The sequence below is a fragment of the Neodiprion lecontei genome, chromosome 2, assembly GCF_021901455.1.
Source record: "Neodiprion lecontei isolate iyNeoLeco1 chromosome 2, iyNeoLeco1.1, whole genome shotgun sequence".
NCBI classification, from domain to species: Eukaryota; Metazoa; Arthropoda; class Insecta; order Hymenoptera; family Diprionidae; genus Neodiprion; species Neodiprion lecontei.
Genome location: NC_060261.1, coordinates 42,083,085 through 42,099,105, shown reverse-complemented (window position 1 = coordinate 42,099,105; position 16,021 = coordinate 42,083,085). Strand labels below are relative to the sequence as shown.

The 16,021-nt window shown below is 51.6% G+C and overlaps 1 protein-coding gene across 6 annotated transcripts in view; it reads left to right on the top strand.

Moving 5' to 3' along the window:
* LOC107222053 (homeobox protein homothorax) overlaps positions 1–16,021 on the top strand; it is a 297,335-nt gene that overhangs the window by 268,704 nt on the left and 12,610 nt on the right. For all 6 annotated transcript variants that reach the window (XM_046730451.1, XM_046730450.1, XM_046730449.1 and 3 more), the window contains one exon: positions 15,395–15,453. In XM_046730451.1, coding sequence (XP_046586407.1) covers positions 15,395–15,453 — 59 coding nt within the window. The remainder of the gene's footprint in view (positions 1–15,394; positions 15,454–16,021) is intronic.

Here is a 16,021-nt window from a genome sequence, read left to right as displayed (position 1 = left end):
CGATTCAGGGATATTTATCGCGTTGAGAACGGAGCTGTATAATCATTTTCTGCATCACTCGCACGATCGATGGGAAACAATGAGAGCTTCTGAAAGTCGTTAAAAAAAAAGACGTAGGTTGTCGAGGTGAAGAGAGACAGAGAGATAGAGGGAGAGACAAAGATAGGGAAAAGAGGGCGTAAATAACTGGAAGTCATCTTGATAATTAAATAAATAATAGTAGGGACGGGGGAAGAAGGCGAAGGTGAAGCGAGCGAGCCCCGAGATAAAGACAAGGTATAGGAAGAGAACAGATACGAGCTGCGGCGCTCTGCTCGAGAAGTTTTCCCCGCTTTTCAGTAGACGACTAAACTAAGACGAGGTGGCTGAGCGGTTTTAGCGGGACTTGCGCTGCGGGGTGGAGAGACAAGCGAACGGGCCAAACGGACAGCCGACTTACTTACCTACGTCACACCCGGCTCGGATGGGAAACAATACAATTTAGATAATTAAAGAGATATCGGGTTGCCCAGCGTCGAAATAAAACAACCCTTGTTTCATGGTCGGACGGGATCCGTGCGATGGGAGAACCGAAACCAGAATCGGAACGAGGTTCCTACGATCGGCCGAAGGCGCATCGGCGGAGGCTGAGATGAGGACATGACGTAATTATCACAGACTTATCGCTGCCCAGTCTGACACAATCAATTTATCCCACGACAGTCACGGTCGCCGCTGCCGCCTCGCTTAAACCCGATTCGAGGAGTCATCCTGATTCTGCATTTCTTTCCTCCGCTGCCCCCTCGTTCCTGATGCAGTTGGCGCACTGCCAGCCGACTTTTACTTCTATTCCATCAAAATTCCTGTCGAAACTACTCGCGCGGAATGGACTTTTTACAGTAGCGGACAGTAGAGGGAGATGGAAGGAGTCGGGATGTAAGTGAACTCGGTTTCGCGACTGTGAGCCGCTCCGTGTACGTATACGTGGTATAAAATAAAAAAAGCGACGACGAAATAAAAAGAAAAAATTTTAAAAATGCAGAAACAAAATCTGAACGGAAAAAGAGAAGGCCGAAAGTAAAGAAAATAGTCGGAAAAGAGTAGATGACAAAAAATTGAAAAAAATATTGAACATATGACGATATTATCTCGCTTCCATACCACGTGAGTTCCCCGTGGCAGGATGGGGACCCCCCATTGAGCCTTGCGTGTGTTAATTTGAATTGAGAGAGATTACGCGGAGACCTCCCGTCGGGAGCAGCCATTTTGTATCAAAATGTCGATAAAAAGACCCGGGGTCAGCAGAGATCATTTGGGTAATACGAACATTCGGCGTTTTCACGGCCATTCATCAAGAAGCTAGCGAGGATCCCTCTCACCTGAGGGTCGAATCGTGAGCAAAGAGAGAAAACACGATCGTTTCGGGGGGTTCTTCGAAAATCGATTTTTTTTTCTTTTCACCCACCGTCGATAAGCTCGCTGACCTCGACGGGGTAATTGCGAATGAATGCGGTATACTGAAAGCGGCGGGCTGGGGGAGGGGGAAACTCCGGGGATCGTATACGAGGAAAACACGCGGAGGAGAGAAGAAAAAGAAGAAGAGAATAAGACCTGGGAGTGACGCGAACGCCTCTGCCTGGGTTATATGGAAATGTTGGTCAAATATATCATTCTGGCTTGACAGTGCAATTCTCTTATCAGCCTCGCGCCGCCTGCCTCTACCCCAAACCATCCCGGGCGGAGGCTCCGAGGGCGACGGGGATCGGGGTGGGGAATTGGGGCCGGGGGCTGGAGCGCCCGATAGAGGATCTGCAAACACACCGCCTCACCCCATTCCAACCTCCACCCTCTCATTCCACCCCGACACCACCGAGATGACGAACTACTGGGCAAAATAGAGCGGAATGCTGGAAAACACGGACGCCGAAAATACGCGAAGGCCCTTCTTTGTTCTCTCAACGCCCGTCTATTGAACGTGCGGTAATCGATGAGAAGTTTACGGAATTCACTGCATCTTCGGGTGATAATGATTTATCAAGAAAATGACGGGTGGAAATCCATTTACGTACCGTCGTACTTTTATCCGCAGTACGAGCAGTATAACAAGATGAACAAGAGCCAACTAACCAACTAATTTTTCACTACGTATTGAATCATGTGCGGACCATTTCATGTGAAAATAGGGAGAAATCATAAGATTATTCTCAAACTTCAGAATGGCCCGTCTGTACTTCTCATCGTAAAAAATTGTCGGAATCCATGCAGACGAGGCACTTTGGAATTTTTCCTAACGCAATCCTCAGTCTTTATCCCTCAAAATTTCATCTCAGACAGTAATTGAGGTTGAATAATTTCCTAATAATCTTTTTGTCTCGTCAGTTTCACGTATCGAGTTATCAGGGGTACAAATATCGAGACAAGAGTGCAGGTCAAAGTTACGAATGATCAAAATTCAGATTTGCCGTCATGTTGAATTTCATACAGTCACGACTTGGCATCGGGATAACAAAGAATCCGATAAGAATTCAAGTTTTTTAAATTTCTGCACCGAATTCTCCAAACGTGTTACACAATTTTTCATCACGGGTTCGAATGGATAAAAATTTAGAACTCGAAAAATTGGACTCGATGAGATTTGACGTAATGGTAAATGCGACCGCGACTTTGAACCATTGAGAATTTCTACCCACGCCATCGAGACATAAAAACGTAATTCACGTCAGAGACGGCGAGCGTCGCGTCGCGTCGATGCTGCGGGGTTCCGACAAAAGGATCGGGATCAGAGCGAAACGGGGCGCGATTAGAGAGTTTGTCTCGACGCCCTCACGCTGGGTGATGGATGCCTGCCGCGGTGGCGTTCCGATGGCTCGTCGCCGCTCGCCGGGTGGGTTAAGCTCGCTTTATCTGGTCCGGCGGTCCCGACGCGGAGCGACGCAGACCCGCGTGCATGCATATATTTGCAATCGCGGGATTAGCATCGCCGGGGAAAAATATAAACCTGCGCGCGGGGTACCCGTGAAACGGTGAAAAAGTGAAAAAGCGAAAAAAGGGGGTCTCCCGCGATTCTTCCCCACGTGTTTACCGTCGAGGAGACGAAGTGCCGGCAATACGTCAGACGGTAACCGAACGCCCCGAGCCGATGCACGTGTTGAATGTTTGGATCGAGCCGACGCGAGGAGACGCTGCGCGATGGGAAATTTCTCGAGAGCTTATGTATTATAGGTACATTTAGCTCGCGCGGACCTCCCGCCGTGATTTTGAGCCCCGCGGAGGCTGCACGCGAGGGGAATCGATAAGGCAAATAAACAACGAACCCCGGGTAATTGAAGATCACAGCAAGGTCCGTCGGTCCTCGCCTGGAGGAGATTTTTGACTCGCATTCGCGGTCGCTCGCCGGCGATCGACGGTGCCATGCGTGTAAAGCACGCGATTCCGCGCCGCCGTTACGATCGCTTTATCGCATTCCGGATCCCCGGCACCTCGAGTCGCGGGACGAACCGTGGAACGCTTTACGGCTTTCGGGAAGAAGAAAAACACCGGGGATCAGGGACCGTCGCCCGAGGGACCGGGGACCCTTAACGAGGCCGGCCTGGAGACAATCAGTTTCCCTTATCAGCGAACTCATATCTCCTCGTCGTCGTCGTCGTCGTCGTCGTTGCGGCCTCGCTGCCGGTCGGCCTTCCTTTTTTATTGCCTCGTGGACTCGCTCCTCTCTCTTTCGTTTCCACCCCCCCCCCCCCCCCCCCCGCCCCCCGTCTCCCGCTCTCTATAATTGCTTCTTTTAACTAAGATTCTCAGATTTAACTTGGTGGCGGCGCGGCGCAACCCGCCGCGGCTTTCCCAGGACTTTTCCTCCCTCTCCACCTCTTTTTCTTTTTCCCTTCTCGAGTTTCTCCGTATCTGCACCTTCATTTTTAAATTGGTTCTTATAAGTTTAAATACACCGGGGCACCGCGACCCGTCGAGATCCTCGAGCGACTCGCAGCTAGGTGGAATCAAATCAAAACTGTTTTAAAACTTTCTTCCTTTGCCATTATTTTCCCTTCTTTGCTCGTTTCTTCGAGCCCCTCTCACCCCTTTGCCAGATCCCCTCACCCTCCGCCCCCCCCCTTTCCAGAAAACGCTTCTCTGTTTTACTTCATTTCCTTCGGTTATACCTACCCCGCAGCATACCCACCCCTACTATTCGCCCCCGAGGTATTTCTTTCCGTACTTAATTTCAGTCAGGTCCCGCAGCCATCTTTCATTCTTATTGGACCAGGGAATATTTTCTTGTAATTTCCTGTTGGTCGCAATAAAAAGGTTCCTGCACAGCTCGCCTTCTTCGCTTCCCTTCAGCCCTTCTTCCCTGTACCTCTTCCTGCAATTTTTCATTATCTTCTTTTCCGTCTCTCTTTCACCTTTATACCGTAACGCACCTTACATCCGCGCAAGGTTACCCCGTTTAAGTATCACACGGGAATGTTTCGCTGGTTCATCGAGTCGCCGACTCTTAGTTTTGGCACGAAGAAACGGGGAAACGAGAGTCTCGCACGGCTCCGCGGCGATATCGATTTCAGGCGCAAGCAAGCGGATGCGAGCTTTTGCCGCGCGATGCAATCTTTGAAAGGAGGACCGCGTCATTACGCTCCGGCGGTGGTTCACGGGCCATTGCCCCCACCCCCCACCCCCGCCCCCACATCCTCGCCGTCGTTCTCGTTCCACCCTTCGTCCACCCCGCATTCCCGCTGCAGGGCGGAAGGCTCACGCGATTGAGAGCAGCCCAATGACACATGACTCAACGCCCGACAACCCTATACGTCACGCGGCTCAACTCCGCGAACCGAGACCGAGAAGCGGAGGTGGTTCGTCGTGACCCGGGAGGCCGACCTGCCCTCGGGAAAAATAATCTGCAGCTAGAGTTTCCCTCAACTGACCCGCTCAACCGGCCATCAAACCGTCGAAGGAGACGCTCTACGCCGGTATCGCGGCGAGTAAAATTCACTCGGTGCCATCTGCTAGGATCGTAAAAGCCAACCCCTCGACGGAGAAGTGGGTACGCGGTTAAAGTAACGCGAGCGTAAAACTCAGTGGGGCGAAGGTGACTTCCGGAATCCAAAGTTACACGTCGAAGCCGTTCAACGGTCGAGGACTGCAGCGGATAATCGAGGTGCAACGCGTTTTCCCGTGACGATATTACTCCTCGCAAGACTCGCATCGTGGACTCTTTTGCTCCTGCGGGAGCCGAGACGTTGATCAAGGCTAGCGAAGCGAGCAACGCCAGCAGCTAGTCACTCCCCCGACGCACTGGGCCCTGGTGCAAACTCTGGGTTTATTATCAAGCTAGGCTCCCAATTAACCGGCAGCAGCTGTGAAAATTAATGGAGCACAGCTTTTAAGATGTAATTGGGCACATTCATAACGCGGCCGGAGGTGGGTGCCTCCTTGTGTCGGACGGGGTGGCGAGGGGTGGGATGGGCGAACCGACTCTCCTGCATCCAGCGCCAAACCGCGCGTCCGCCAACTCCGGAGCGAGAGAGGAACGGAGAGACAGAGAGTGGGAGAGAGTGAGAGGGTTGCGCGAAGCGCCCCGACGCCGATGCCGGCGCCTCCGCTGGATGGTGATAGCGACGACGTAATAATACTGAATGACGTGGCATTGTGCGCCCGAAGGGCCAAAGCGAGCGAACGGGGGTTGACAGGGGAAGCCCCTTCAGACGCTCGTAAACATTTCGTAAATTTGCTCCACAGGTGTGCCATCGCCGCAGCCACCGTCGCCTCGCCATTGCCCCCTTGCCGTCGCGTCAACTTGGTATTTCTACCTCGCGATTCGACCGAATTCCGAACGCCTCGATTATACGCACCCCGCGATATACACCCAAGTCCTTATCGCTCATGTTTCCAAATCGCTTCGACGCCAGTAGCCTATGATCCCGACTCACCCTTTTACCGACACAATGTACCGGCTTTACAACTCTACCTCGTCAGGGTCTAAATCCGATGATCTGTACCTTTCGGATCGACCCTCGTTCATCCAGAGAATCGAAGTAAGCGCAAACAGGACCCAAGCACCACGGGATGATTAGTGCGAACGAAATCTGACGCTTTGCGTGATCAGGGCAATTTGGGCATGAAAGTTACGTGATTGACAGTCTACACGAGGACGAAGAGCTTGGAATCCTGGATGACGGTTTAGTCGTGAATGCAGCAACTCCGAAAGCGGTGGTAAAAAATAAAAAAAAAAAACAAGCGATTACGGTGACCGACCCGACGGACCGCACCCTTTTTCGTCCGTTTTCCTGGTCCACTCAATCCCCGTTAACCCTCTCTGCCGCCCCATGGCCAGTGTAATTGTTCGGGCAATCATTAGCCAGGATTATCTCGCCCGGGTCGGCGTCTCGACTCCCAACACCCGTGTCCGTCCTCCCGAGGGTCCCCGACGAAACCCTCCACCTCACCTCGCGTCGGTCGTCGTGTTTCGTTACTTCGTTTGCGTTTGTGTTCGGAAAATGAAAGGACGGTACATGGGAATAGCCGCCGCACACCGTCGACGCGGATGCGAGGGTGGAGGGAAATCGCGAACCCAGAGGCACGAGAGGGACAGCCCGAGAGGAATGCCAGAAGGGGGAACACCGCGCAACGTTCCGGAAACTAAGCACGCGGCTGAGCAATGGCGCTCGTGGCTCATGAGTGATGGAGGACCACTTCTGATTCCTCGAGGTTCGTTCGCTCCGAGGCCAAATTTACCCTTGCAGGAAGTTTGGGCTCCGGCTTTAGTGGGAAAAAAAAGCGTTTACAAAAAGCGTGTAACGGCTTCGCGGTTCACATACTTACTGTGGGTATCAAAATTGGACGAAGATCAGTGGTTCAATGCGGGTAACGCCGATGGTGCGAGGTAGTTTTCTGTCTTCGGTTCCTGCGTCGTGGGGACCAGAACGGAGAGTCAAACTCCGTCAAACGCGCTACCGTGCAATCCGATAGAAGGACGATTTAGTGCGAAGAATAGGGGCGTCGATGTTGGCGTCGGCAAAGGGTTGCTTTGAAACAGAGAGAGAGAAAGATCCCCGCGTCTCAAGGGACGTCGGCGTCGGGCTGCATCGGGGAAAGGGTAATACTCATTTATGTGTAATCGCGCTCGCAAAACTCCATCACACTTTGCTAATAGAGCCCGCGAGGGTAGGGATAGATGGCCTTCGGAGCTTCATGCTCAATAACAACCCCCCTGTTCCCTCGGTCTTCACGCCGCAGCTTGGCTGTTTGGCGGAAAACAGTGCTGGATGAAATTCCTCCGGCATCAATCGAAGGTCGACTTTACGCTGTAGCGAAATCAGTTAGTATATTCCCGGAGTTTGTTACGTAAAACAGAACACAGCGTCGAGTCTCGACGGATTGACGGAGAACCTTAGCAGCGCGTAGGATAGGTTATTTGTAATTTTCATTATCTTGGAATTAAGGCGGTCGTTCGGTCGCCGAGCACGTAGGGAGTTAATAGAGCCGCGTGGCCGTTTCTCGGGCGGCCTGCCGGCGAAGGTCGGGGGTGGTTTTCGGAACAGGTGGCGGAGGTGCGGGGGCGGTGCGCGACGCCGGGTCGTTTGTCTATTCCGTCCGCGACGCCAGACGTCGTTTCGGACGTAACAACAATTTCCCGAAATCTGACGAAATTGGCGGCGGTCGAGGGTTGGGGCGAAGAAGGTGGATGGCGAACCGGCGGCAGGGCCGGGCCCCGGGCCGCGTAACGGCGTTTATTGGCTGCTTTAGGGCCGTTTCTATGCGCGACACATTGCCGCTAAATAACGCTCCCGAACCGGCCGTTCTCGGCCCCCACACTGCCCTGCACGAAGGGTGGTCTCTGCGCCAGCGGCAGCAAGCGGCAGCACGTTACACGGTATGAATTACATACGCGTATGCGGCTCGCGTGAACGAAGGCAGTTCCGCCGAGAAGTTGAGAAATATAGGTACGCAAGTTAGGGCATGGACGGCATCCAGTGCCGGAGCCCCGATGTACGGTCAAAATAACAAAAAAGGAAATATCTCGGAAACCCGACGGTCAACTTACGACCCGTTTTCGTTTCAGGCGGAGCGCCGCAGCGACCGCCGTCACTGCGTTCGGTCGCGAGAACGCATCCTGCGAGATACGGTGACGTGTAAATAGCGTCGCGTTGCTAATAATCCGGGTGGTTGATGCAGCGAACAATGCGCCCCCTTCCACGATCGCTCGCTTGCTGCTTTCATTCGCGCTGCAGCACGCGCTCGTGAAATTAGTTTTCCAGATAATCATCTTACGGTATTGCGTTACCTCACGTACACCTTCCCATACATACCCTGCGCCACCCTCCACCGAACTCCGGATATAGAACGACGCTGTAAGCACACAAGTGTACGGATCGTGTACCGCACGTTTGTACGTACAATAAGCATGAACAAGGATTAATGTTAACTCGTGAAATACCCACGACGCGCATTACGTCTACTGATAAGAAACGATATTATTAGAGTTTCGCGCGTGCGGTGTTAGACTCCGATAAGTTTTAGATATTGTCTCGGTGGTTGGATGTAGTCTGGCCCTCGTACCCGCAAGGTCCTCAACTCGCGGATTTCAATCGAACTGAATTTACGATTCGTTACACGTCTGCACCAATGGACCTTCGAGATTCATGGCTGCGTTCTCAAGTCAGTGTCGGAAGATTTATTCACATCGGTATGGTTCGAAATTCTACCATAGCCTTGTTCGGATACTTCGATCGAGGGATCGGCGAAAGATTCTGCTGGTTGATCAACCCGAGCTTACAGCATCGAATAAAAAGACGGTGCAGTGGTGTAAGGAGACTGATTGGACGAATGGTAGTTTGACGGTCTGGTTGTATCGTTTGAGCATCGAGACAAATCGTAAAGGCACAAGACGCAAAAGTGGTTGAATTGCGTACCATAACAAATGTTGTAAATCAAGCGTTACTAAAATTGCCTCCGTGTTCCCAACCTGCAAACATGGTCTATCGGTGACCATTATCCGTACAGTGATCGTAACTGTACGGGTATTTCAGTGCGGTACGAATTCAAATTGATCAATGTCGGTAAGTTTCGTGACATCGAAACATTGCAGACAGTCACTGCGAAACGTTAACTCATAATACCATCGACTCCCAATGTCAGCGTTCTCCGTTCACCCGCATCCGTTCGCTTAAATTTGTATGTACGAAACGGGACCTTCGAACAGCCTTAAGCCGCGTGTGCAGTTCAAGGTGGTGCACATGCCGCGTGATGAATGCGCCTAGAAAGTGACGATTAGCGAATGTTGCAATCCGGTTACACAGGGAGTTTGGCGAGAAGGGTTTGGGTTGGCAGGGTTGAAGTTGGTCCCGGCCGGCAGGCGCGCAATATTATCAGTTAATTTAAAGGGCTCGCGACGGTCTGCGAGGCGGGAGGAACCCCGAAGAGAAGAAGTTATTGGCGGCGCAGCTGTCGCCGATCTCGCCCGGGTGCGGACCTGATTGTCGGCGGCCACCAACTCGTCGACACCCGGGGTCAGACCCATCGTCGAGCGGAGGGCGGAGGCGCGATATTCGCCGCTTCGAGTTCTCCCGCCCTCGACGAAGGGGCGGCGAAGAGGCGCCAGCTTGCAACGGTCTCTTAAACTCCAGCTTCCGCGTAGGTACCCGGCAACCCCGCGAGTATATATATGTCCGGGTGTCGCAGCCGCTGTCGCCGTTACAAACTGCCGTTCCTGGCCCGCGGGCCGCCGGTCGCAGCGTTATTACCACCGGGGTTGACGCATTGCGGAACGGCCGAACGTTTCTTTCCGGAATCTGCAGGCCTGCAGGTGAAAGCGCGGAAAGAGCTTCGCCTCGAGCCATCCGGGGCCGTCTCGCAGTCGTAACTGCGTTATTTAGATTAAAAAGGAGGCATACATCAGAGATAAGCGTCCTCTAGATTGACCACTTGGCCGCCGGATGGCCCTAAAGCGGCTCCGTGACCGTCCCACGCGAGAAATCTCTCCCGGCATCTCGCCCTCCTCGTGTCTTTTCCCTTCCCCGGCCATTCTCATCCTCCTTTTATTCCCGCTCTTGTATATTCTTACCCCGCGGTCTCCACGGCCGCACGCAACGACTCGCCCCCGCCTCGTTCCCTAGACCAGCTCGTCGTTTCGCCTCGGAGATTTAGAGGTCAACGATAAAAAATCGGAATTTTTATCCGTGCCAAATAGAATACGAGGACCCCTCTTTGGCTCGAAGAGAACCGAACCAGCCACGCTTTTCGCTGGTTTATGGGCAGCCTCGCGGGGAGGGTGTAGTTTTTATATTCGCGGTACGGGGGCAAGGCGGCTGCCCGCTACCGCGTGTGTGGAATTTGAATCCGCTCGTAATAAAATCCCAGCTTTATGCGAAGGACGGGGCGCACCGCCCCCGCCTCTCAACTCTCAGATTCTATACCCACAACCCAACGCGCGCCACTGACTTCGTTCGTTCCCACAGCAGCCGTGTAGATTCATACCGCAAGAATAGCCAACAGTTATTTGCCCAACTCCTTGAGTTCCTCGAAACGTGGTCGACGCGAGAGTTCCTCACCAATTTACTCAGTTCTTTACGAACTTCCCCGGTCCTTGCTTTCGTTTTTGTTCAAAGTTGCGAGTATCCTTGGTGGGACGACTTTTTGATCCAACGGTGAGGAAGCATTTGGCTTTTTAGGATCTGAAAAAATCAAATCTGACCGGAGGCACTAATCGGTGGAAAAACAGTCGGGCGTGTTTCGGGGCGGTAGATAAAGATGGAGCCCGACGAGGGGTGGAATGGGTTTGTAAAGATCGGACTGCCAATTAACAAAATAGCCGGTGCGAAGCACCGCCGCGCGGTACTAATTCGGCTTAGCGCAATCAACCCCTAACCGGGTCTGGCTCTCTCCCGAGGGTGGACGTATTCGGTCTGTAGGGAAGATCCGTTGTATAATTACCCAAGCGAGCGAACGAGCGAGGTTGAATGTTGATAGCGAAGTCGAAGTAAATCGGATTAGCCAGATATCATCTGCGTAATGTATGTATGTAAGCCGAGCCGCCGCGGTGCGCGCAACGCCAAAGCCGAAACCCCGTGTTACACTCGGTGCGTAAGGAAAATAAGGGTGCGCGGACCGAGATAAAGGGTGCATCGGGGCTTCCGCCACCCCGGCGGTGCGCACTCCCTTTCCCCAGGCGCTACGACGTCGTCCCCCGAAGAGGATAGGACATGTTTTTCCAGACAATTTGTTCGGCAACATTAATCACACCGATGGATGCATGCAAACGCGTCTCACCCTGCGTTTCGCGAACAAGAATGTGTCACATCCGCGTTATCCAAAACTCTCCGTGGAAAAAGAAGAAGAGTCGCGCGTACGTTCTTTTCTATCCCATTATTTCTTCTCATTTTGTTTTGAAAATATTCTTCATTGTAATTCAGTGCTAATTGTGATCAGATAGTTTATAAATATTTCTGCATCGGGTGATTTCACGTACCAATTTTCATCCACATCCTTTTTCGAACCTTACATTTCTGGGGTGGTTTTCATTGCCCGGATTAAACGCAACCTCGGGATTTTGCGCGGATAACGAGATTGAGGTGAGTCGAGGGAAGGGTGGGCAGTAACTATCAGTGACGCGTACGGCGTTAAATCGGTTTGTTGACACACGTAAAGCTGTCGACGGATATCGGTTTCTACATCCGTCGACGAGCTCCGACCAGCAGCAACTCTCTGCCATCCGATCAGCCTGGCAATTGCTAATTAACGCGCGATAACCCGAGCCGCGTATCAGCGGGTGCGATAACTCTCCGTCGGTCGTATCGGGCCAAACACGGGGCTGCGAAAGGTGACGCGGAAAATATTTTTCAGGCAAAAAACGGGCGAGAAAGTCGTTTCGTGACTCTTTTCCGCGACGGTGCTTGACATTATATTGCAGTCAGTCGCTCGGCGAGCCCGGAGCGGAGCATCGAGACCTTTTGCATTACCGGCGTGCAGCAGTGAAATTGATTACCAATAGCACTACCTACCAGCCGAGTCGGCGTTCCCGGTTCGCCCAGCTTCCGAGGTAGTAATGATGTTTTGATGCGAGCCTCGGGGCGGTGGATATTGACTGCAGTTAACTAATGGAACCTCTCTTGATAATTACGAATGGTTACGCGAGGAGTAAATATTACCGCGCTGAGCGGCAGTAATCATCGTTATCCTCGGCATTCCTGAGTCGTCGGGAACAACGCGCCGGTGTTATGACCGAGGCTTCCATTGCGGCATTAATCCCACCGACGAAATCAGGCGACGTCATTCGGTACGTAAGTTATCGTCGTACGCTCTGCGGATATGAAAAATTTATACGTACGTGTACCGCGTTGCTATCAGAAATTCTACCCCGAAAATCAGGCATTTCGATGAGCTGTGAAAAGAAAATGGTGATTAAAATCAATGATTTAAACTGCGGCGCCGTTCACGTGGATATCATTCTCATCGTTTCCTCCAGATTTGCTGAAGGCATCTTGATGTTCTCAAAGTTATCCTAATGTTTCTCAAATAGAAACGTCATCAGTCTATTCTTAGATGTTGAATAATAAAAATTCAACGAAATCGTCCAGTCACTGATTTGTCATTAGATACTCGCTAACTTGTTTTCTTTTCTTTTTCTTTTTTCATACGAAATTTCCAAGTGTTAAAGCGCTGGGCACCAACTGTCAACACTTTTTGTACTCTACGCAGTGTAAATGTGTATATGTGTACCTTTTTATGATACACGAATCTTTATCTAATTAACGTTATGCAAATTTTTACTGTACCAGAAAAAAACGTCAACTAAGCGTGTTTTTTTGTTTCGTTCCTTTTCTCTTCTTCGTTTCCGGGCTCACGATCTTTTTTCTTTTTTTTTTTTGCGCTTTGTTTTTTATCACTCCGTCTTTTTTTTTTTTTTTTTTTATTTGAACACAGCTTGCGTCATTGCGAGCATATCGCCAAGTCTTCCGCATCACGATTCCCACGCGACACGTGATCAAATTCACGCGTTATTCACGCACACGAATCGTGCCCACCTACGTATGCATGCACGTACAAGAATCCACTGCCTAGTCCGCGAAATACAAGGTCATGCAGTAAGCACCCTGCAATAAATTTCTATTTTATGGAGTACCATCATATGCTTCGCTCTCTCCAGGCCTCCCATAAAAATGTAACGGGATCTGAGACCGCTGCAATCTATCGCCGCTTAGGTATTACATACAGTATCAACGACCACGATTGCACGTATAGTGCCGTTTGTTTCTCACTGATTTTTTTCGCCAGCAACTTATCACAACATTTGTCTTCTTCTATGAATTCATTTAAAGGTTCTTTGAGAACACTGATGAAAAATATAAATTAATTTTTTATTGACCTGAAAGTTTTCCTCACCAAATTATCGACGCATTCAGCGACGTCGATGCGTCGGTGTAATATTACAAGGTGTTCGTCGCATAATGAAAACTGCATTAAAAACGCGAGCCGAAATTCCGAATCATGGTGACGTCGTCCAGGGATGGGGTGTTGGAAAAGTGTTTTGTCATCCATGCAGGGGTGAACGTGGTGCCGAGGAAAGCGGCAGGCTGCTAAGAGAACAATACGTTCACCTCGTACCTCGGCGCCCATCCTCATCCTCCCCCTCCCCTCCCCACCCTCCGTAACCCCAGAGGCTTTGCATCCGGAGTTCGAGTAGGTTCTTCATTATGTCGCGATAATCCGCGCAACGCCTCCGGAAACAAAAGCTGTATCGATTTCGGGTCATTTGTTGCGGTTGTTCCGTCGTGATATCGGGGCAGGAGGATGTACCTCGCGGATTATCGAGTGACGAGAGGCTGCGGAGAAACGGAGACAAGGCTCGTTCGAGTCGGTGGTGAAAAAATTCCAATCCAACCCCGCTGGAGGAAAGCCCTTTTTCGAATTTTTCTACAAGTTTTCCGGGAGGGGATCAGCCAGCTCCGGCTCGCCAGCTCTTGTTGGTTACAGCCGGGGTGGAGGGCGGACTCGACGGTTTCCGAGCTGCCGAGTTTCTCTGCGCTCTGCTTCTCTCAGCCCGCGGGTTGGGGGCTGGGGTGGCTCGGGTGGCGCGCCATTGTTCGGGCGATATTTCAGCCACGGGGGCGGCTGGCAGGGGCGGGAGTCAGCTGGCTGCGACATGCCGCCTACACCGCCAAAGGGGAAAGCCGAGGCACTGAGAGGCAAAGCGACCGGGGAGGCTCGGGGCGCGCCGGCATACTCTTTCATCTAACGATATCCGGGGCCTTGACACAGAGCGGCTAAGTTATATCCTCTCTGTTCCTCCTGTAATTCGATTCAAAGTCGCGCTGCGGTTACCCTGCCTCATCCCACATCTTCCGCATCCACCGCGACAACAGTTTTACAAATATATGTATACACGTAGGTATATCCGGGTGCCACGGGCTTCTTTAAGAGAGAGAGAGAGACAGAGAGAGAGCGAGCGAGTACCTGCCCATTTGTTCCTTGAAACCTGTTCCGCTGAAACAGCTGATATATTCACTTGAATGCTCCTAAGCGCAACTATCGCAGCGGTGAGATCACGAGATTGTGTGCACATGGAGGCAGGTAACGTAGCGCAGACTTAACGAAAGGGTTGAAACGGTGAAACGGTCGAGCTATTAAAACACCGGGATGTTCGACTAATACCCGAGCGATAGGCAAAGTATGTTTCTTGAACCCGTCAACTTAGATTGGTTCTGAAGGTTCTTAACGGCGAGCTGCGGAACGCGCGAGGCATCAACCCGTTATACTCACCATCTCTGACTTATAACTTGCCCGACGGGTTTCGTACTATAATGGTATACATAGACGAGAGTTTAATAATTATTATTCATAAGACTCTCCCGGGAGTCAGCCAGGCGTGAGACTAAGCAAGAAAGATGTGCTGCAAAACAAGGGGGCTGCGCCTCTCCTGCTCCCATCCTCGTTCCCCGGATTGCCCGAGTCCCGATTTCACCCGGTGCGTACGACGCCCTCCATCCACCACCACCACCACCCCCGCCTCACCCCCGACGATCCGGCCAAGGGTGCCCGGACCCAGTCGAGCGGAAACCCAATCACTTCCGGCGTCTGCGCCCATTAGGGAGCCGCGACGCTGACGTCGACTGACGTACAGCCCCGCCGTCCCTCGTCCTCCGTCCACATCGCCGCCTCTTATGCCCCCAAAACATACCGCAAATCTATTGTTTGGGAAGCGCTCGCTCGGAAGCCTCTCCAATGGGCTAATGATCCTGCCTCGAACCTTCTTCTTCTCGACACCGTATATATCGTGTATATAGTATGTTCGAGTCTTTGTTCCCGCAGCCGAGGATATCGCTGTTTTTACTGAGTGAACCGCGGATACGAGGTGTGGTAGGCAACAGTTTGGCCGATGATTTGCTCCTTCCTATCTAATCGCAACTTGCTTCGTTCTATGTTTCAGGTTTATCAATGCGAGACGTAGAATCGTTCAACCCATGATCGACCAGAGCAACAGAGCCGGTAAGTCGCAGCCGGTTGTGTCATCGCTTGACCATTACACACGATTACATTCGACTCACGCTAAACACGAACATACTCACACGCGGTGGTGAACGGAGCTACGTTGCACGCGTGTGATCCGCGTACAACGCGGGAGAAAACGAGCCGGGAGATCCTGAAACCTTAGCTTCGGTAAATTTCGTAGGAAGTCGGCGTGAGTCAGGGGGCGCGGTTCATTAATAATAGTGACAGTTTTGCGTGTACTTAGGATGTTTAACCAGCAGTCAGGCTGTCTTTCGAATCCGAATTGAAAACTTATTCTCGAACTTAATTTGTAGACATAGATATGGATCGGGTTTCACATCGCTGTGTTGCGGTTAATCGCATTATACAAAACTGGTTGTAGACCGACGGTGCGTAATTGATCATCCCACAATCCAGAGCGACAATTGTAATTCAATTACGTATCGCGCTCTGAGCATACTTGATAACGCTTAATAAAATCAATCAGTTCGAATAGCCGATATTTTACCGAACGCCTTTGTTTCACTGCCCCGTAATTGAATCGATGAATTATTTAAACCTACCG